Below are 22786 nucleotides of genomic sequence, written 5' to 3' on the forward strand. Positions count from 1 at the left end.
AAAAGAAATTTCAGATAGTAAAGCAACCTTATTGATTTTCTAGTGGGGAATTCCCCACTATCTACATTTTGCCCCATGCAATGCCATCCAAAAATATGAAGTCAGTTTCCACATGCATGTTGACAACAACAATCTAGCTCAACTTCTCCAACGTCTGGCTCAACCCCTTCACTGCTGTTGGGTTATGAGACTGCTTATTCAACATCAGATTTTAAATGAGCAGCCACAGCTTCCACTAGGTAATGTGACATTTGTTCATGGGATGTGGGCATCACTGGAATAGCTGACATTTATTGCCTATCTCTAATTGCCCTTGTGAAAGTGGTGGTGAACTTCCATCTGGAACCACTGCAGTCCTTGTGGTATAGGTGTACCCATAGGGCTGTTATGGAGCATGTTCCAGGATTTTGATTGAGCAACAATGAGGAAATGGTGATTGTTACAAGTCAGGTGGTGTGTGAGATGGGGAATTTGCAGCTGGTGGTGTTCCCATGCATTTGCTTCCCTTGTGGGTTGTAGTAGTTATGGGTTAGGAAGGTCCTTTTGTAGATGGTACACACTGCAGCCACTGTGTCCTGGTGGTGGAGGGATACCAATCAAGTGGGCTGCTTTGTCCTGGATGGTGTTGAGCTTCTTGTGTTGTTGGAGCTGTACTTATCCAGACAAGTAGGGGGTATTTCATCACACTCCTGCCATACTTTGTAGATAGTGGGCAGTCTTTGGGGAGACAGAAGGTGAGTTACTCCTGCCTTTGACCTGCTCTTGTAGCCACAGTATTTGTGGATGACCAGTTTAATTTCTGGCCAATTGTAACCCCCACAATGTTGATGGTGGGGGAATTCAGCAATTGAAATGTCGAAGGGAAATGGTGTGCTCTCTAGTTGGAGATGGTTAATGCCTAACACTTGAGGCATGAATGTTACTTGCACTTGAGCCTCTTCACTTAATGGTAACAAGAGTGAGGCACAGTGATAGTACCACATTGGGAGGTATTCTTAGTGGGTTGGGCACTCCTGCCAATACTGTCAAGGGCAGATGCATCTGTGACAATTAGTGAGGATGAGCTTAAATAGGATTTTGCCTCGTGTTTGTCCAGTCCTTTTGGGCTCGGTTAGTAGAGATGTTACTGAGCCACTCTTGGTGGTGGACATTGAAGTCCCCTGCTCCGAATACATTCTGTACCCTGTGTATCTTCCGATGAGTACTGCTAATTCTTCACCTGAGAGAGAGAGCAGTATGTGGTATCAGTCAGAGGTTTCTTTGCTCATTTGACCTGGTTCCCAAAGTCAATGCTGAGGTTTCTCAGAGCCACTCCCTCTGGACTATATACCACTTTGCCACCATCTCTCATTGTTCTACCAGCAAGACAAACTAAATTATACTCAGGGATGGTAATGAAGGTGCCTGAGACATTGGTTTTAAGCTACGATTCTGAGTGTGACTGTCGGGCTGTTGCTTGACTCTGCTCTGGGACAGCTCTCCCAACTTGGGCACAAATCCCCAGATGCTAGGGAGGATTTTGCTGAGTCGACTGCACTTGTAGAGCCTTTAACATATCTAATGCTAAATAACATGGGGTGGTCCATCTTTTTATTTATTTGACCGTCGTCGCATGATTTACACCTTCCTTACTTCAATCAAAGCAGCACTGAGTTCTGAAGCTTGCTTGCCTATCTGACAATGACAATCAAATTAAACATTGCAAAAACAGCAAGTTACTAACAGTAGACAGGATTAAATTACACATTCCAACAAGCTGTGGGTGTGTCTTGTCCACCAAGAGGATCAATCAAAGCTGGTCCATCTCACTTGTGTTGCATTTGTAGGGTCATGCTTATTTGCAAGTCTTTATTTTTTCAGTAAACAATAAAAGGGTCAAAGCTGCTACTCTTTGGTCCCTGCCTTAAACTGCAACCCTTGGAACTCCCTTTTCCTTTGTTACTGTCTCAGGTTGAATCAGCTGTTTGTAAACTTGATATCCAATTTGACCCCATGTACTCTCACAGACTTCCTACCTCCACTTAACGCTGCTCCTAAAATCCTCATCCATGCCTTTGTCACTCTACACTATTGTTCCTATTATTCCAATACAGGCAAATCTGAGGCCATGCAATTTGGATCTTAAAATGGATAGACCGGGGTGCTTTCTGAATGATAATCTAGAAACAGTGGAGTTAGGGTACACATCATTAAAAAAAAAAATCACAACAGGTAGAGAAAACATTCAAAAAGACTAATGGAATGCTGGCCCTAGAGGAATAGAGTACAGCAGTGTAGAAGTTATACTTCAGCTATACAAATTCCTGGTTAGACCAGATCTGGAGTACTCCAAACAGTTCTAGGCACCACAATTTAGGAAGGATATGTTGCCCTGGGAGTGAATACAGCGTAGATTTAGTAGAATGATATCAAGGGTTAAATTGCAAGGAGATTTTAAACAAATTAGCGTTATATTCCCTGCAATTTAGATGGTTAAGGGGTGATTTGATCAGAGTTTAAGATAAAGGGGAGCAGCCGGGTGGATTGGGAGAAGCTATATTTGCTGAAAGTTTGAGCCGCACCCTTCATACAAAGGGTGGTATAAGGTAGAACTCTCTTCCACAAGGGGATATTGATGCTAGATCAATTGTTAATTTAAAAAATGTGATAGATTTTTGTTGGGCAAGGGCCGGTATATGGAGTAAGGTTACAGATGAACCAAGATCTCACTGGATGGCAGAACAATCTCGAGGGAGTAGCCATTTAGCCCTACTCCTAAATTCTTCTATTCCAGTGGTTCATGAACCTTCTTAGTTGAAGGACCTGTTCAAATGGATTTGTACTCTGCAAGCTTCCTTGCAACTCAATCTCCTTTAAGATTCTCCTTAAAATCCACCTCTGACCAAGCTTTTAGTTACCCATTCTACAAATCTTCTTCCTTGGCTCTGTGTCAACTTGTCCCCACTTACGCCCCTGCAAAAAGGTACTTTTAAAGACTGCATAGAATACAAACTACATGCATTGATTTAGTGAGAATAGATAAATAACCCAGATAAAAAAAGTAAAAGCAAAGAACAGTGCATGTTGGAAATCAAAAACAAACACCTGGAAAAACTCAACAGGTCTGGCAGCATCAGCGGAGAAGAGCACAGTTGACGTTGAGTCCTCATGACCCTTCAACAGAACTAAGTAAAAATAGGAAAGGGGTGAAATATAAGCTGGTTTAAGGGTGGGGGAGGGGTTGTTGGGACAAGAAGCCAGTAATAGGTGGAGATAACCAAAAGATGTCACAGACAAAAGGACAAAGAGGTGTTGAAAGTGGTGATATTATCTAAAGGAATGTGCTAATTAAGAGTAGAAAGCAGGGCAAATAAGGTACAGATAGACCTAGTGGGGGTGAGGTGGGGGGGAAGGAATACTAAAAAGGCTAAAAGGTGGAGATAAACAATGGGTGGAAATACATTTAAAAATAATGGAAATAGGTGGGAAAAGAAAAATAACTACAAATTATTGGAAAAAACAAAAGGAAGGGGGAAGAAACGGAAATGGGGTGGGGATGGAGGAGAGAGTTCATGATCTAAAATTGTTGAACTCAATATTCAGTCCGGAAGGCTGTAAAGTGCCTAGTCGGAAGATGAGGTGCTGTTCCTCCAGTTTGCGCTGAGCTTCACTGGAACAATGCAGCAAGCCAAGGACAGACATGTGGGCATGAGAGCAGGGTGGAGTGTTGAAATGGCAAGCAACAGGGAGGGCTGGGTCATACTTGCGGACAGACCGAAGGTGTTCTGCAAAGCGGTCACCCAGTCTGTGTTTGGTCTCTCCAAAGTAGAAGAAACCGCATTGGGAGCAACGAATGCAGTAGACCAAGTTGAAGGAAGTGCAAGTGAAATGCTGCTTCACTTGAAAGGAGTGTTTGGGTCCTTGGACGGTGAGGAGAGGGGAAGTAAAGGGGCAGGTGTTGCATCTTCTGCGGTTGCATGGGAAGGTGCCTTGGGAGGAGGTTGAGGAGTAGGGGGTGATGGAGGAGTGGACCAGGGTGTCATGGAGGGAAAGATCCCTACAGAATGCCACCGGGGGTGGGGGGTGAAAGGAAGATGTGTTTGGTGGTGGCATCATGCTGGAGTTGGTGAAAATGGCGGAGGATGATCCTTTGAATGCGAAGGCTGGTGGGGTGATAAGTGAGGACAAGGGGGACCCTATCATGTTTCTGGGAGGGAGAAGGCGGCGTGAAGGCGGATGCGCTGGAGGTGGGCCAGACACGGTTGAGGGCCCTGTCAACCATCATGGGTGGAAAACCTCAGTTAAGGAAGGAGGACATGTCAGAGGAACTGTTTTTGAAAGTGGCATCATCAGAACAGATGCGACGGAGGCAAAGGAATTGAGAGAATGGGATGGAGTCCTTACAGGAAGCGGGGTGTGAGGAGCTGTAGTCGAGTTGCTGTGGGAGTCGGTAGGCTTGTAATGGATATTGGTGGACAGTCTATCACCAGAAATTGAGACTGAGAGGTCAAGGAAGGGAAGGGAAGTGTCAGAGATGGACCATGTGAAAATGATGGAGGGTTGGAGATTGGAAACAAAATTAATAAATTTTTCCAGGTCCCAACAAGAGCATGAAGCAGCACCGACGTAATCATCAATGTACCGGAGAAAGAGTTGTGGGAGGGGGCCGGAGTAAGACTGGAACAAGGAATATTCCACATGCCCCATAAAGAGACAGGCATAGCTGGGGCCCATGCGGGTACCCATAGCCACACCTTTTATTTGGAGGAAGTGAGAGGAGTTGAAGGAGAAATTGTTCAGTGTGAGAACAAGTTCAACCAGATGGAGGAGAGTAGTGGTGGATGGGGATTGTTCGGGCCTCTGTTCGAGGAAGAAGTGGAGAGCCACCAGACCATCCCCATGGGGGATGGAGGTGTAGAGGGATTGGACGTCCATGGTGAAGAGGTGGTTGGGGCCAGGGAACTGGAAATTATTGATGTGACGTAAGGTGTCAGAGGAATCACAGATGTAGGTGGGAAGGGACTGGACAAGGGGAGAGAGAAGGGAGTCAAGATAGCGAGAAATGAGTTCCGTGGGGCAGGTACAGGCTGACATGATCAGTCTGCCGGGACAGTCCTGTTTGTGGATTTTGGGTAGGAGGTAGAAGCGGGCCGTCCAAGGTTGGGCGACTATCCGGTTGGAAGCTGTGGAAGGAAGATCTCCAGAAGAGATGAGGTCAGTGAGAGTCCTGGAAACAATTGCTTGATGTTCAGTGGTGGGGTCACGGTCCAGGGAGAGGTAGGAGGAAGTGTCAGCGAGTTGACGCTCAGCATCCGCAAAGTAGAGGTTAGTGCGCCAGGCAACAACAGCACCACCCTTGTCAGCGGGTTTGATGACAATATTAAGGTTGGACCTGAGAGAACGGAGTGCAGTAAGTTCAGAGAGAGACAGGTTAGAATGGATGAGAGGAGCAGAGAAATTGAGATGACTACTGTCACGCCGACAGTTCTCAATGAAAAGATCCAGAGAAGGTAAGAATCCAGAGGGCGGTGTCCAGGTGGAGGGAGAATATTGGAGGTGGGTAAAAGGATCCGTTGAATGGGGAGATGACTCCTACCCAAAGAAGTGAGCACGGAGACGAAGGTGGCGGAAGAAGAGTTCAGCATCATGCCGAGTCCGAAATTCATTGAGATGAGAGCGTAAGGGTATGAAACTGAGTCCTTTGCTGAGCGCTGAAAGTTTAGTGTCTGAGAGGGGAAGGTCAGGGGGTATAGTGAATACACGGCTGGGGCTGGGATTGGAAGATGGAATGGGGACAGAGGGACAGGCAGGGTGGAGGGTTCTGGATGGGTGTTGGTGTCGATGAGTTGTTGGAGCTTGCGTTCCTTGGCACTTGAGAGAAAGAGAAAAAGTTTCTTGTTGAGGCATCGGATGAGACGAAGAATAAAATGAAACTGGGGGCACGCGCGGCTTTGAAAAAGGGTGCGGCGCTGCTGCTGGAGGGAGATGTCGAGTGTGTTCATATGGTGGCGCATGGCACTGAGTGTGGATCTCAGAATGCGATGGGAACAGCAGTCCGAGGAATGTTGTATGTCCCAGAGATACCTGTAATCCTGGGTGGGTTCGAAACATGAGGGATGGAATTTCAACTGAAATCCACGTGGGGTAAGTCAGAGACAGTCACTGAGAAAGGAAATATGACTGTGAAAGTGGGTTTTAGTAAACACCTTGTCAAACACCAGGAGAGAAATGGAAAGCAATGAAGGTGAACAAGGCAAAAGAGAGATACGAAAATCCTGACGGAGAGTAGAGCAAAACTTCTTCAAGGTAGGAAAAATGTGTTTGTGTATTTGGGTAGTGTAAACAATCATACCTGAAAAAACAATGCATTGCTAGACCTGCAAGACTTAAGTAGTCCATGATTAATTATAATGCCACAAAGTCAAACAAAGACATTCAATAAAAGTAATCTCATTTTCCAAGATTTGGACTTTAGCTTGACATCTCTTATGGCCGCCTACAACCCAAGTGCAGTAACACCAACAGGCTTTAGAAATTCAAATTAATGCCAGAGTTCATTCTCCACAACAGAAGATGTGGTCCACCCTTGGACTGTGACCAGAGCAGTACAAGTCTTCACTCCTACTAAAACCAAAAAATGCACAGCTGCTGTGTTAACATTGTTGCACAATCCAGAAATACTGAAAAATTGACTCTGTAAAGCTTCTCTTCACTGTGGAGGAACTTTGCCAATTAGCATTAGCATTGTTAATGAGCCAGCTGATCCTCGGAATGTATACTGGTTGATGTTATTTGCCTTTTAAACAAGTACTAGAAGTCTGATGAGGCCTATGAAGTTGCACCTTCGCCTGAAAATCTACTTATCAGAAAAAGTTGGAAGAGAAACTAAACAAAGGTTAAAATTAATCTTGGGTTAATGTACAATATAATTTTACATATACAGGTCATTACAGAAGTATTTGGAATTGTCTTATTTTGATTCTGCTGTGTTAGTGGCTGCTGCAAGTAACACTGACTCATTTTTAGTAATTGATAAAAACAAGGACCTGCATGTTTGTCTCAACTATTTTCACATCTTTTGCAGAGATATGAATCCTGTGTTAACTTAGGAAAGGTAAAATGTCAAGACTAATAGTTCAGCTATAAGTGGTTTCAATACATTGACTTGAGACTTCTTAAAGCAAAAGCTAATGGTTAAAACTCGAGTTTAAGTTTTAAAATTCCCCTTTGAACAATATCCTAACATCCTACAATGCATCTGAATTGATTTCCTCCTTTTACCATGATGACAGTATATTTATAGCCAGTCATCTCATTGTCTTAATATTCCTGTAGTAATTGTACACGGCAACTAAGTATTTTTAAATGAGCCAATTTTTCTCAAGTTAATAGCTTATACATCACTGAAAATATTGTGCTTTTTCACTAGAAAACCTACATTGAGCGATGGTTTTTTGCAGCTTTACATAAATGAATTTTTTACATAATCAGTTACTGCTCAAATGTTATATAAAAACAGATATTTTATTCCAAGGAACAATTTTGTATAAAAAAGTCAGTATTGAGGCAGTATGACTTTTGTACACATTTGCATAGTTTTAAAGTTAACTAAGGTACATTCAATTGTACATTCAGTTGTAATTTTTTTGGTGAATAAATCAGAACTTTACAGTCCATTATTCTTGGATGCCAAGTTGGTTTAATTTTTCTCCCCACAGTTATAAAAAGATGGAACGACTTATGTAGTCCTGTACATCAGTTGCATTCTTGAGCAACACAAGACATTTTAATCACTTCTATCTCGAATATAGACAAGGGAGGACAAGAGCAGCAGCTCTGGAGGTTTATTTAAAAAGACCAAGTTCTCAGTTCTAAGCCCATCATAATGCATCCAATTACCATCAATCATAAAAGCAGCAGAATAATGGTGCTCCTCTTTGTTGAAAAGTGTTGCCCCCTCCAATGTGTATCTAGGACCCAAAGAGACAACAGTTAGCAGTACTCTTTGTAAAAAAAACTATTTCAACAATTCTCTTAAGTAGAAACTTTAAACTATTACAATATTAATGGTTATCCCATGTTCTGCCAAAAGTTCCCAAAACATTTGTACACTTGCTTTCCAATTCAAATTCTCATACAGTCCCTTTCCTTTTTTGTGACTTTGGATTAATATATTTCTCCCTTATTGATGATATTAAATTTATCTCCCTACCAGACATCATAAAATTCTTTTTGAAGGTTCACAAAACCATCTACTCATTCTACGTTCCAAACTCTCACTGGTACCAGAAAGTTCTGTTCAAGCATGATGATATAATTATGAAGAGCCACTTTCTCTGTTTGGATTTCAGGCAGTACTCATATGGTTAAACAAAGGAAGTTTGCAATGACTAAGACTGAACTAGTTCACTTCACATGAAAGGTTGGCGTTCCTTTGCAATTTTGGTATTTAGAACTTCTGGTTACTTCTAACTTAACTTCTGCAAGTATCTCTAAACAGAATATGCCAATCCCTTCACTAGTATCAGTCAGACATTTTGAGTAGGACATAAAATGTAATTTCCAGATTACTTCCAGTGCCAGGAATTCATGAGTTAAGATAAGACACTTTAACACGAGTGGAGAAATTATGTAGGATGGAGGGCTACAGATTTCTGGGGCACTGGGACCTGTTCGAGTTGGACGGGTTGCATCTCAACAGAGCTGGGACTATAGCCTTGTTAAGAGGTTAACTTGTGCTGTGGGGGAGGGCTTAAAATAATCTGCAGGCTATTGGGCACCAGGATGAAACAAAGGACAAAACAAGATGCACAGTGTACTGGGAGAGATAAATAACACTAGATTAAAGATTGTTCAGAAACAAAGTGGTTCAGACATGGCAAATGCAGGGCATTTAAGATGGTTTTGGAGAGCATATATGCAAATAGTTGTGTGGTAAACAAGGTTGGTGAGCTGGAGGCACAAGTCGCTACGTTGGTTTATGATATAGTGACAATAACATAGATCTGGTTCAAAAAAAGGGAGGGGAGTTAGAAACATAACATTCCTGGCTACAAGATATTCAGGAAAGATAGGGGATGAGAAAAGAGGGCCGTGGCAATGTTAATCAGCTAGAATGGCCGAGTACATGATCCACCTTAGCATCCACCCCATCATCACAAATGCCAGTCTTCAGCCAGTTTGATTCACTTCACACAATATCAAGAAATGGCTGAGTACACTGACTACAACAAAAACTATAGGCTTAGGCAACATCCTGGTTATAGTTCTGAAGACATGTCCCAGCTGTGCCCCTGGTCAAACTGTTCTAATAGTTACAACACTGGCATCTATCCAACAGCTTTTTGAAAAGTTCATTCACGGGAGGTGGGCATCACTGGCAAGGCTAGCATTTATTGCCCATACCTAATTGTCCTTGAAGTTGATGGTAAGCCACCTCCTTGAGCAGCTGCAGTACATGTGGGTAGGTGCACCCACAGTGCTTTTGGGGAGGGTGTTCCAGGACTTTGAGTGACAATGAAGAAATGGTGATTATAGTTCCAGGTCAGGATGGTGTGTGACTTGGAGGGGAACTTGTGGGTGTTGGTCTGATGCATCTGCTGCCCTTGTCATTCTAGGTGGTAAAGATTGTGTTTGGAAGGTGCTGTTGAAGAAGCCTTGGTGAGTTACTACAGTGCAACTTGTAGATGATACACGTTGCAGCCACTGTGCACCAATGCAGGAGGGAGTGAATGTTTAAGGTGTTGGGTGGACTGTCAATCAAGTAGGCCGATTTATCCAGGAGAGTAGAGTTTCCACCGTTGTTGGAATTGCGTTCATCAAGGTACGTGGAGAATATTTCATCACATTACTGACTTGCATACAATGGAAAGGCTTTGGGAGTCAGACACAGAATATCCAGTTTCTCACATGCTCTTGTAGCCAAAGTATTTATGGGTTTGGTCCAGTTAGTTTTCCGGTCAATGGTGACCTCCAAGATGTTGATGGTGGGGGATTCAATGTCAGTAAGGCCATTGAAGTCAAGTCTCGGTGGTTATAATCACTTGGAGATTTATTGTTGCCTGGCACTTGTGCAGCACGAATGTCACTTACTACTTTTCACCCCGAAGCCTTGATAAATGCGGGCATGGACTACTTCATTATATGAGGATTTGCAAATAGGAGTGAACACTGCAATCATCCCCACTTCTGATGTTATGATGGAGAGGTCATCGATGAAGCATCTGAAGAAGTTTGGGCTTCTAGGACACCACTATCAAACTCCTGCTGTGATGCTTTGAGGTTGATGATTGGCCTCCAGCTGTGTATTAGAAAATACAAAATGCTGTCTACCGTGGGGGTCAGATCAAGTACACCGTGGGACAGAAAATCTAGGTCACTGTGTTTAGTGTTACAATCTCTGTCGAGACTGATAACTTTTAAAAAGAAATTTGAACTTCCAGTTAATGACTGAAAGGGTGACAAGGCAAAATTTCACATTAAGACGTTTACTGTAACAAACTAAACACTATTATTGTAAGCATTTACACTTTATACTTAAATTAATTATATATAATTAAAGTATTTATACTTTAGATTACAAAACCGAATTCCCCATTTTACTTTTAATGCAAATGAAGAAGAAACTTCACAAATATACTTTACACCTTCCTTTAAGTAGACATTCAATTTTCCCAGATTCAGTTCAAACTGATTCTTAACTCCAATGGTTTACTTGCTTTTCTTTTGCAGTCTGGTAATTTTTAACTCCAGAATTATCTGAGTGTTTTTCTTGGGAGATTCTCCCTCTAGTGAAAGCTAGATAAAACTTTCAGTCTTCTTTCAAATTCTCATGAATTAGGTCTTTTCAATCCAAGTTTGAGCTCCCACCTGCAATCCTGCACAGTGAACCATAGAAACTTTTGGCCTCTAGCTACCCACTCTTCTAGATCCTGGCAGACTGCCTGTGTCTACAAGTTTCAGGTATATCTTAAAACACTGCCATGGGGATGGGCTTCAACAGGGGAAATGTAAATCACATTAACCTTGCATCCAGGCAGAAATGCTGTTTAGCTATCCTTGAGATACCAACTCTTATCTTGGAAGTAAATGGACAGTTTAAAGCCCAAATGTTTACAACCCAACATTCTCAACATCTTCTTGGGACTTTGGGGACTAGCAGGCTAACCACTGTAACCACAGATGCTGCTGCCATTGTCTCCAAGTATAAACACCTTATACCTTCTACCCATCAAAACAATCTGGCCTTCCTTTAATCTTTAACAGACCCCTCAACCAAGCCAATTGTCTGGCAGACTTCAGAACAGATCATAACCCCCTTTGTTTTACCCTAAATTAAAGGCACAGTCCCAAAACAATCTTTTAAACCTCAACTGTAATATTAGTGATAACACTAAAGCATGAAAAACTACAACCAAACTTACCCCTACCTATTTGCTACTTTCAAAGAGAGAATCAGTTAAGATTAAAGAGACACCCAAAAAATGCACTTTAGCTAATGTCTGAATGCATTAAATGCTCAATTACTTTCTATCCAGACTGCACAAATACCTTTGGCTAGTGCAAAATATGCCAAAGTCCTACCTTTGTTTTGCTACAGCCAAAGTATATGGGACATAGGGCAATTCCTCAGATTTCCACTGCTCCATATTTAGGATGACAAATGGAGGAGCATCATGACAAAAAATTCTTTGTGTGAACTCACGCTGACCATTACATCTAGAAGAAGAAATGCAGTGAGTAACAGAGATGTATGCTAGAAGCACCAGTCTCAGGGATACCCATTGACCTATACATGATCAAAATAATTCTCCAATAGGAGAAGATTTGACTTCCAATCTGGAACATTGCTGCAGTCCAAGTAGCATGAGTTTTCAGTTAAGATGCTTTTAAGGTGACCTTACATTATATCTTCTTCAAAAAGTGAAAAGGTAAGCTGGAAAACTCATCTCCTGGTAAAATGAACACTCACCTTTAAGCAAAGATACTGCATAACTTAAACTAATACTAAAGCTATTTAATTAGAAAGGACAACACAAAAAATAACATTGGCAACATATATCACTACAAGCTTACTGTGTACTGTATGGAGTACAAAAAATGTTTTCTAAAAAAAAAAGGAACCAGATGAACATGCACACTTTCTTCTCCTTAGAACAGAAATTTTTCTTTTTATTATTCATTCATGGGACATGGGTGTCACCGCTAGGCTAGCATTTATTGCCCATCCTTAACTGCCCTTGTTCAGAGAGCATTTAAGAGCCAACCACATTGCTGTGGGTCTGGAATCACATGCTGGCCAGGCCAGACCAGATTTCCTTCCCTAAAAGGACACTGGTGAACCAGATGTGTTTTTACAACAATTGATAATGGTTCCATGGTCATCATTAGACTTTTAATTCCAGGTTTTTATTGAATTGAAATTCCACCATCTGCCATGGCAGTATTTGAACCCAGGTCCCCAAAGCATTACCCTGGGTATCTGGATTACTAGTCCAGCAACAATACCACTATGCCATTGCCTCCCTTAATAAACCAGCAGAGTGTGAGCTGGTTAATAACTTCCAAACCCTTGGGCTGCCTTAAATTTCTTTGTGGTGATCCAATATGTTTAAACTATTACTTTTGGGGCAATTAACATCTGAAGATTTTTAAATCAAACTATTTGTGATAGATAATGCAATGGAAATGTTCATTATGAATTTAGAAAGTATTACATGCATTTGAAGTGATGATTTAAAAAAATTGACCTCTTTCCTTTATTCCCTGAATGTCTGATCCAAGGTATTGTAGCAATTAAACTCTCAAATTAATTCAAATGTTTTGAGGTGAGGTTAATTTAAAAAATGGAGAATCTATAGATTGTCTGAATTACTATTAGTGTAAAATTTCAAATTTTGCAAAGGGGTGGTAGGGATAAGGGAAAAGATGCCTCCTTATTTCTTTAGGAACGCACAAAAACCTCAAATCTTTGTAAAGAAATGTGTCCAATTTTAAATTTATTGCAACACCCTGGAGAGAAAAGCATATTACATAAGAATTTTATAGTACACATCTGTACTTAAATGTTCAGGAAAAGAAAGGTAAACCCTTTGAGCTACATCCTAAATCATACTTCAAACAGACAGTCATGGCAGGATTATCACAGCACTATTGATATATATCCTACTAGGGAACATTGTATTTTTTGAGCGCCTGACTAGATAGGTGAAGCTTATTTTTAAAAGTTTGAGTCACCCTGAAACTGCATCCTGTAGTAAAAATCAAAACTAACTGCACAGTTGGACTAAATGCCAGTTACATCCAGAGCGAATGGACGGCTCTATATTTAAAACACCACTTGCCTAGCCCACTATCATACGTTCTAATGGCCAGCTACAGAGCAGTAAAAATATTGAGCTGGGAGCAGGTCTTTTGCCAGTTCTTTCAGCCAAGGAATATACAGGGAGAGAAAAAAAGAGTCAACTGCTAAGTAAAGTTTCTCCTTAATAACTTTGGACATGTGTTCAGACTGGAAAGGACAAAGAGGCATTTGTTTACTGGACACCATTTTGGTTATTTATTCTTCAGCTTCTGGGTTATACCAAAATTGCTTGCTTATTGCTTAATTTAAATAATGGCACAGCTCCAGCCAGATTTCTATCATTGTAACTCATTTCCTGCAATGGACATTAACCCAATGCATGCTAAATGCACAATTAAGTGACCAGAAAATACATACAGTTTGTGTTCAGTTTATAAGAACATGAAGTAAGTCGGTGAACATACCCAAGTTCTTCGCACAGCTCAGTCCTGGGACAGAATAATTCGTTCACTGCTGCTTGAATTACATCACCCAGGAGAGAATCATGTGAAGGACTTCAGAAAAAAAAAGATATCTTAGCATCCAAATTGGAAATCATATAAACAGTAACACCTGCATATTGCCAATATATTCCGCCTTAAAATTAGTTTAAAAGACGACAATGAATTTCAGACTAAAAAGGCTCACGGTAACAGAGCTTATGTGTTGATTATGATAATAATTTCAAAAATAGTAATATAATTTTGTGGTGGGACTAATTCTAGCAATAACTTGATTGTTTTTAATCATTTTGATTTGCATGTAGCACATGCACAATGCATAATGAACCCAAGTTTATATTAGCCAGAAGGTACCTCCCATGAATTGTAATAAAATTCGTGATGAAATTAATGAATGTAGTATTTACAAATTCTGGTAATTTTCTTGCAAATCAAGCCTCCTTTGTTCGAATACCTTTCCCCAAAGTAAATACACAACATGGTGATGGCATAAGTAAATGGCTATAAATGTGATGTTTGTTCAATGTAGATTTTAATTACTTTTTTCAGCTAGCTTCCTTAGTCTTTGAAAGCAGATTTTCAACTCCCATCTACTTCCTAAAAACTTCTATCCTGCATTGAAGACTTTTAGAGCTGTCAAGTTTAAAAATAATTCCTCTTCAACATGCGTTTAACTTTAAATTTAAAAATCTGTGCCAGTCAATTTTATTTACGCATCTTTGGATAAGTAAACAAAAATACAAAACTCTGATAAAACGTGTTAGCTTTGGACTTTGCAGTTAGGTGGTATACAAATTATTCAGCTAAGTGGCAATAAATGACCTCGTTACAAATGTTATTAAAGGGATACATGACAGTCATTTGTTTTTAGCCCATTCCCTCTCCCCATGTGAACTTTAGAATAAATTTATGTATTGCATTGCAAAAGGACAGTCCAAAACCAGTTTCTGAACTTAGAGTACTCATTCATTGTCTGATTTCTACCAACTAACTGCATTTTTCCCCACCCAAGGAATATTTTAATATGCACAGATAAAATTCCAAATAATTAAATATTTAAAAACAAAATTTCAACTTTAGCATAAAACAAACCAATTCCATCATAGGAGCATTTAAGTTGTAGTATTTAGTGGGGACAGGTTCACATTAATGCAATAGCAGAATTATAATCCATTTCAGATAAGTGATGTAAAACAAAATTACAGACTTAACTGGTAAAATCTCAGTCACCACGTGATGTATCCCAAATTGAAATTTTATAAGATCGTATAAATCCTAATGTATTGAGAGCCTAATACTCTCATTAAAAAATTTGTACCAGAATGAAGCTCATTATATTCCAACCAACTTCAAAATTATATGTCTATTGCATCCACCTAGGTTGTCTTATTTCCCACAGCAACTATTTATCAATTCCTTGGTGTGGCAATTTAAGAACATCATTTTTGTCCTGTGAACCCAGTCAGAACAGAGCCTAGACTGTCCTAATTTATTTCATACAACCCTCACAGTTTGCTGGATTCCATCTGAGGTACTAAACACAAGCTCCAATGCTGCAAGGAAAAAAAAGTTTCCTTACTATTTATATAAAAGGATCAACCTACGCGATAATAATTGTCTTGCGCTGATCTTCCTGCGCACGTGCCGGACATCTCCCATTAGAACAGAAAGTTTCCTGAATAGTGGACATAAGGTTCTCCAGGTTTCTTGTGAAGTTTTCATGTTCATTTCCAAAAAGATCAATTTCTAGCGAGGCCTTGTGGACTTCTGATTTGTACTGACATTTTTCCATTTTATCCCAAATCCACAACAACTTCACAGTTGTGAATTTACAAGAATCCATCAAATACAGAAAGCGCTCAACAAATTCCTTTCCTAAGTAGCTTGATAACTCTCTACAAAAATTCTCATTTTCACTGAGAATTACATACAGCAACATCAAAAACCCATCAATGCTGCAAGTGTTTTTTAGGCTTATCCTAACATATAGTGGAGTGCAAGCCATTGCCTTTCTTCCAGCTTTAATGGTGTACACTCCACCCCATGGAAGAACAGGTCTCCAGAAAGATCTATCTTCATTTGAATTATTTGTAACAGATGCTCGGATCTCTTCAAATAATGTTTTTGTCCTGGAATAAAGATAGAAAAAAAGCACTGTGCTTAGATATTCATGAAATGATACAAGCCAATACATATAGTACTGAGCATTTTCAATCAATCAATGCAAAGATAAAACATTTTCCATTTTTCTGCTTGGTTATTCTTCATGATGTGGCTATCCTGATAGGTCCAATTGTGTTATCTTAACCTTCATGAAACTAACTAACAGGGTAATGTTGTCATTTAATAGATTATAAAACCAGATCTCAGCGGTTAGGCAATCGGATTTCTTGAATTCACCAGCACAAGTGGAGGATAAATCAACCAGCAGAGTGCGCTTGGGAATGCTGCAATCTTTAAAACAGAATGTACACTTCAATTGTTTTAGTAATTTTATTGTAATTGTTTGTCTGCTTGACAATCAGGCTACAACTGTTTCAAAGTATAATCTGGTGGTTTTATGTAAATGAAATTTTTACAAAGACAGAATATGCTCATAAAATTAACCAGTCTATTAATGGATATATTCATATAATGCAAAAGTAAATATTGTGATGCTAGAAAATGCTGGAATTACTCAATAGGTCAGGCAGCATCTGTGGAGAGAAAAACAGAGTTAACGTTTCTCTGATGGAAGGACACAAACCTGATTTCTATCTGCACAGATACTGATTGGTCTGATGAGTGTTTGCAGCATTTCCTGATTTTGTTCATTTGATGCTATGAGATCAAAAGATTATAAGAAATAAGGAGCAGAGATAGGCTCTTCAGCCCCTTGAGCCTACTCCACCATTCAATAAGATCATGGGTGACCTGAGTGTGGTTTTTCCTTCATTTTCCTGTCTGCCAGCCATAACCCTTGTCGTTCAAAAATCTGTCCAACTCAGCCTTGAATATATTCATTGACCCAGCCACCACTGCTCTCTGGGGAGTGGGAATACTTAGAATTTACAGCACAGAAACAGGCCACTCAGCCCTACAGATCTATGCCAGGGTTTATGCTTCCCACAAGTCTCCTCCCATCCCACTATATTAAAGCCCATCAGCATATCCTTCTATTCCTTTCTCCCTGATGTACTTACTCATTTAGAATCAATGCTATTTGGAACAATGACTCTGTAGGTAGCAATTTCCATATTCTAACCACTCCAAGTAAAGAAGTTCCTCCCAAATTCCTTATTGGATTCATTAGTGACTACTTTATATTTATATCTCCTAGTTTTGGATACCGTCCCCCAAAGTGGAAACATTTCTATATCTAATTTATCAAACCCCTTTATAATTTTAAAAACCTCTTAGGTCACCCCTCAGTCTTCTCTTTCCTACAGAAAAGTTCCCCAGTATGTTCAGCTTTAATTATAACCCCTCAGTTCTGTTATCATCCTTGTAAGTGCTGGAAGGTTAAAATAACAACTTGCATCACCTTTTTGGAATATGGAAGCCAAAACTGTGCCTACTTTTTGAAATGTGGGATAACCAAGGTTCTATTCACTTTTAATTCCAACAATACAACTCACCTCCATCACGCCAACAGCTGAAAATATACAACTAATATCATAGTTCTAAAGCAATCTTTGATTCAGATGAGGTCCACAATTCACTAAAGCATCTACGATTATGATCTTATCTGGCTTCCTTAATTGACCAAGAATTACTTCAAATTATGAGTAAATTATTATTTTTTTAAATTTTCTTCCAAATGCAAAACCCCAATATTCCATAACATTAGGATACTATTTCCCCTCACGCCATATCTTACAAGTATAGGCAAAAGTATTCAAACTATTAAAAATGCTTACAATTTGCAAAGAAATATAATGACTGACCAAATTACTTAAGCAAATGCAAATGGTAAATTACGATAACTTTAGTACACTGAGGGGGTAATGCAGTATGAATGCAGTACAAAAAAGTCTTTGCATACAGTTGGAAAATTTAACTGCATAACCATTTTCAAAAACATGAATATGAAATCAACGATTTTGTACCTAATGTCTGCAATTTTATATATCAAGTGCACACCTTCTGCACATTCATAAAACAATTATTAGAAGTATGTGGCCCTATCTAAATCAAATTATTTTAATAGACTTACAGAGTGAAGCCCACATAGTGTTTTCGCCACTAATTAGATAACCTCACGCCTGATCTGTGGAGTGTGGAATCTATTTTCAGTAAGAAGTTACTGCTTAACTGACAAAATCTCTATATAGTGCATGCATGGCGAGGATAGTCAATTAGTTGGCACATGTAGACATTGCTCTGTACAGAGAACACTTGCCATGAGTTTATGCCAAATCTGTGTCTATAAATATCACTTGCATCAACAAAAGCAGGCCAAGGGGAATCTGCTTCCTGTTTACATTAAATTGCCTCAGAATTAATTCTGGCATTAAGAGCTCTGACATACGTGCGGGTCATTCATGATTGCCCAGATTACAAGTTTTTATTGCTGTCAAGTGAGATGTAATTTTGGTCTGGTGCAAGTACAAGAATCTAATGGATTACAGTTTAAATACAAACTTAGGTATTCTAACTAGATAATATAGGTTATTAAAATGAATACATAAATATATAGACACTACAACTTAAAAAGGACCTATCTTACAAAGGTTATGTCAACATGTTACATGAGAAATTAATTATCACTTGACACTGTCTTTATCTAAACCTAAGTGAACAAAGAACTTGCTATGACCATTCAAATTATAAATGCAGTATAACTTTTTGAAAGAAATATAACTTTAAAAATTTTAACAATTAAAACTTCTGATTCATTTGGCAAGGTGATGTTTCTACTTATGCTACCTGAAGCCAACTATTGGATATACAAAAGAGACTGATCTCATTCCAATCTTTCCCACTTCCCTGTGCAAAAGTGTCTGGCCTTCACGGAACACCTTCCCCACAACAGCAAAGCAGGGAACTTAGTATAGTAGTAGGAGAAACAAAGATAAACTTACATTCTGCCACTCAACCATTTTTCCACCATGCTGTTTAAGGCTCGTCAAAAGGAATCTGAACAGCAATAACAAAGTTACAGATCATCCACCAACTGAAAAGAGATTATACAATCATCGAAACATACAGCACAGAAGAAGGTCAGTCAGCCCAAGGAGCCTGTACTGGCTCTTTGAAAGAGCTTAATCCCATACCCTGCTTTTCATCCATAACCCTGTTAAGTGTTGCATCCTCAACTCCCTTTCAAAATTCTGTGGAATAATTTATCACACATACAATACACTAGGCAACCCACTCCAAATAAAATGTACAGTATAGATGTTTAAACAGTAAGTTGAACTGCTTCCCTACAGATATATAAAGCTGCCAATAAGACTTTGTAAAATTAAGTTTTAGGTTGAATCACATCTAGTATTATCTTAGTGCAAAAGGACAACCTGTATTATCTTTATTGCTCACGTAATCAGCAACTTCTGTGATACGTTATAATTATGAATGCAATAAATTTAATTACAAGTGTATCTCAGTACTTGTCTTCCTTTTCTTCACCATAACCTGCTACTCATAGGCTTTTTACAGTGCTAATATTGGCAACTGGCTGCATAGGACCAAAGCACAGAAATAGCTTTTCTTGTCATACTGTTGAATTAAAAAACTTGCATGATTTAAATTTTATATTTACTTGTCACTTTGCTACATATTCAAAAATATTATGCATTAATATAAATGAACTATTCCTTCAGTATTTCTGCAATATGGTGCACTGATGCCAGTTCTGCAGAAATTATTGTTTTCATATTTAAAGTCAGTAAGCAACAATACCTTTCCTTTTGGCTGCAATAGGTGCATACAGGCCAGAGATTATAAAGCTATTTCAGCCAAGTATTAAATTAATTCAGTAATGGCACTCCGACATCTGAGTTTTAAAAAAATGGAGGTTCAAATACCAATCCAAGAATTGAACACTTCAGTACAGTTTCTGGATGATGATAAGATTGAGTAGGTAAGGTAAGTTCCCTGGATTTTAGAGAAATGGAAGGTGATCTACCTGAGTTACAAAATTCTTAAGGAGCTTGACACAGGAGATGCTGAGAAAATGTTTCCTCTGGCTGGGAAATAATGGGATATGGGGTCATAAGGGATCAGCCATTAAGAACTGAGATGAGAAATTTATTCATTCAAAGGCTTGTGAATCTTTGGAATCCTCTACCCCAGAAATACTTAGCCACTGAATATATTCAAGACCGAGGTCAATAAATTTGGGGGTATTAAAGAAATTAAGGGATATGGGGATCCTGCAGCAAGGTTGGAGTTGAGATAGAAAATCAGCCATGATTTTTCTGGTGGAGCAGGCATGAAGGATCAAATGGCCTACTCCAGCTCTTATTTCTTCTGTTTTTATGTGTGACTGCTCCATTGTTGGAGGTGTTTTCTTTTGGATGGGACCTTAAAACTGGTCAGATGGATGCAAAAGATTTCTTCAAAAGAAATAAATTGATCTCATTGCTGCCTCATCTGACTCACTGTGCACTGCTGCCTTTGCCTAATAAACGTGACAACACAAAAAAAATCATTGTAAAGCACCTTGGGATATCCTGTAAATATAAAATGCACTGAATAAGTACAAGTTGTTCCTTTCACTGGTCCTTAAAAATGTTTCAGACAAGAAGAAAATAGCCAACTGTCCAAAATCGCATTGGCTATCTTGCTTAAAGAAGCTGTTGACATCCACTGGGGGGGGGGGGGGGGTGGAATTAAATGTAAAATCCAGCTGCTTCCATCTTAGTGTTTTTATGCCAGCTTCAATTATGGACAGAATAATGGAGTTTGTTTTTCAGTATTGGCCTAAGGATGCCAAAACCCTGAATCCTCTACCTGTGGAATGTCCTGGGGATTCACCAGGGTCCACAGATGTTGGATTATTTAGCCCCATGCCTCTTAAGGCTCTGCATTGACTCAATTAGTCACCGCTGGGCCTGAGCAAATGCTAACAAGCAGCATTTCTTCCTTTCTGTCCCATTACGCTGAGCACGAGACACGAAAACACCTCCAACAAGTGAGCACGAGTACGACAAGTATCGCCCTGATGACACCCCTCCCTTTGCAATACAATCGGTATTCTTTAAGTATACACTTATTAGTCTCCTGAGTTGGGATCCAGTTGTGCCGGACTCTCTTTTCCCTGTATGTTGACAAGTCGCCATTTCCAACACTACGGATACTAACTCATGATGGACACCATCATACACAAGTCAATTCCCCAACTCAGAGCGTTGCCCTGTTAGGGTACATTTACTCCGGTGGTAGTGTACTCTATTCTTTCGTTGTGTCACGATCCTTCGTTTGGAAAAATGATACCAAGTTCGGCCTTCATCTTAATTTATAAATCCAACTTGTAACCCACAATGGTAGACCAAGCCGCCATTGCTCTTATTAAAAATATTGCAAATTTTCATGGTACATCTCGATTTACCCAATCTAACTTTTCCCTCCATCCGTTGTAAGACAGCAGTGCAAAATTCACAGGCGTACCTTGGCGTTGCAAGCTTTTTTTTTTAAAAAGCATGACTGTACCAACAAAACAAACTTCTGAAAAAGAGTTGTGTGAGATGCCTTCGTGAAATAAAGCTGCACAGGAATTCACTTCGGCTAAATTACAAAGCGATCAGGTCTGCTGTAAATATATACAGAAATTAGACGAACTGGTCTCGAAAACCCAAAGTGCATTTTGTAATTAAGGAGTGATTGAGAATGTTTTGAAAGCTGCACTGGACTGAGGCCCAGTGACAAACACACCTCCTGTAGGCAGTAAACTCTAGACAAGTTGTACAGCGAATTCACGCCAGACTCTCACTCGCCCCTGTTTAATTTCATAATTTCATCGTTAAATAGGATTTATTTTTACCTCTCGGGCTGGCAATGTCCTCTCCTCGTCTGTTTCAAGAAGTTGTGGACGTCGCCTGCCTTTCCGACAACAGTCACGCCATAAGGCACAGAGATAGCATCCATATCACCATCGCTCACTCCCGGTAAACATATCCCACCAGCCGCCCCACGGCCGCCAGCTCTTGTTATTGTGCAACGTCACCAGCCGTCCCAGCTCACACCACGACACACCCCCGACAGGGGCGGAGCTCGCGCAGAGGGTGGGGTAAGGGGCGGAGCTCGCACAGAGGGTGGGGTAAGGGGCGGAGCTCGCACAGAGGGTGGGGTAAGGGGCGGAGCTCGCACAGAGGGTGGGGTAAAGGGCGGGGCTTGTTTGGGAACGTGTTGTGCGGCAAGTTTTTACCGGCAGCTGTGGTTTGCGAGTAATTGGCACCTGTGTGTATTTTAAGGTGCCAGCAGCAGGGTTTAGTGGATCTGCCATTCCAAGCAAGACTTAATTGGTCTGTCCGCAAGAATGACCCAAACCTCCCTGTCGCTTGCCATTTTAACACTTCACCCTGCTCTCTTGCCCACGTGTCTGTCCTTGGTTTGCTGCATTGTTCCAGTGAAACCCAACACAAACTGGAGGAACAGCACCTCATCTTCCGACTAGGCACTTTACAGCCTTCCGGACTGAATATTGAATTCAACAACTTTAGGTCTTGAGCTCCCTCCTTCATCCCCACCCCCTTTCTGTTTCTTCCCCCTTTTTGTTTTTTCCAATAATTTATATAGATTTTTCTTTTCCCACCTATTTCCATTATTTTTAAATCTTGTATGCCCTGCTAGTCTTTCCACCCCACCCCCACTAGAGCTGTACTTTGAGTGCCCTGCCATTGATTATTAATTAGCACATTCGTTTAGATAATATCACCACCTTCAACACTTCTTTGTTCCATTGTCTGTGACATCTTTTGATTATCTGCTCCTATCACTGCTTGCTAGTCCCTACAACCACACCAACCCCCCCAATTCTCTTCCCCCCCACCACCTTAAACCAGCATATATTTCACCCCTC

At 40.2% G+C, this 22786-nt stretch overlaps 1 protein-coding gene across 5 annotated transcripts; it reads right to left on the minus strand.

Annotated features, from left to right (window-relative positions):
- Positions 1–7484: 7484 nt before the first annotated feature.
- On the minus strand, positions 7485–21938 carry c20h14orf28 (chromosome 20 C14orf28 homolog). 5 transcript variants are annotated; one of them, XM_041214646.1, is made up of 6 exons: positions 21749–21938; positions 18846–18900; positions 15387–15911; positions 13747–13836; positions 11563–11697; positions 7485–7949 (listed from the first exon to the last, which is right to left on the minus strand). In XM_041214646.1, the coding sequence occupies exons 2-6, from the start codon at positions 18872–18874 to the stop codon at positions 7766–7768; spliced, it is 963 nt and encodes a 320-aa protein (XP_041070580.1). In that variant the 5' UTR covers positions 18875–18900; positions 21749–21938; the 3' UTR covers positions 7485–7765. The 5 variants fall into 5 exon arrangements, 4 of the variants coding, with proteins under 4 accessions (XP_041070580.1, XP_041070581.1, XP_041070579.1 ...); XM_041214647.1 differs by having other exon boundaries at positions 18846–18937; positions 21749–21884; XR_005946285.1 differs by lacking the exon at positions 18846–18900 and adding an exon at positions 9385–10279 and having other exon boundaries at positions 7811–7949; positions 21749–21936.
- Between the last annotated feature and the right edge of the window lie 848 nt (positions 21939–22786).

The sequence above is a fragment of the Carcharodon carcharias genome, chromosome 20 (assembly GCF_017639515.1).
Source record: "Carcharodon carcharias isolate sCarCar2 chromosome 20, sCarCar2.pri, whole genome shotgun sequence".
Lineage (NCBI taxonomy): Eukaryota > Metazoa > Chordata > Chondrichthyes > Lamniformes > Lamnidae > Carcharodon > Carcharodon carcharias.

What these genes read in the sequence shown, in the direction of transcription:
- c20h14orf28 (XM_041214645.1), bottom strand. Translation starts at nt 21,852, where the DNA reads ATGGATGCTATCTCTGTGCCTTATGGCGTGACTGTTGTCGGAAAGGCA. An exon ending in GGACATTGCCAGCCCGAGAG is followed by an intron (nt 15,912 to 21,748) that starts GTAAAAATAAAT and finishes TCTTTATTCCAG; the next exon opens with GACAAAAACATTATTTGAAG. An exon ending in GAGCTGTGCGAAGAACTTGG is followed by an intron (nt 11,698 to 13,746) that starts GTATGTTCACCG and finishes TTCTTCTTCTAG; the next exon opens with ATGTAATGGTCAGCGTGAGT.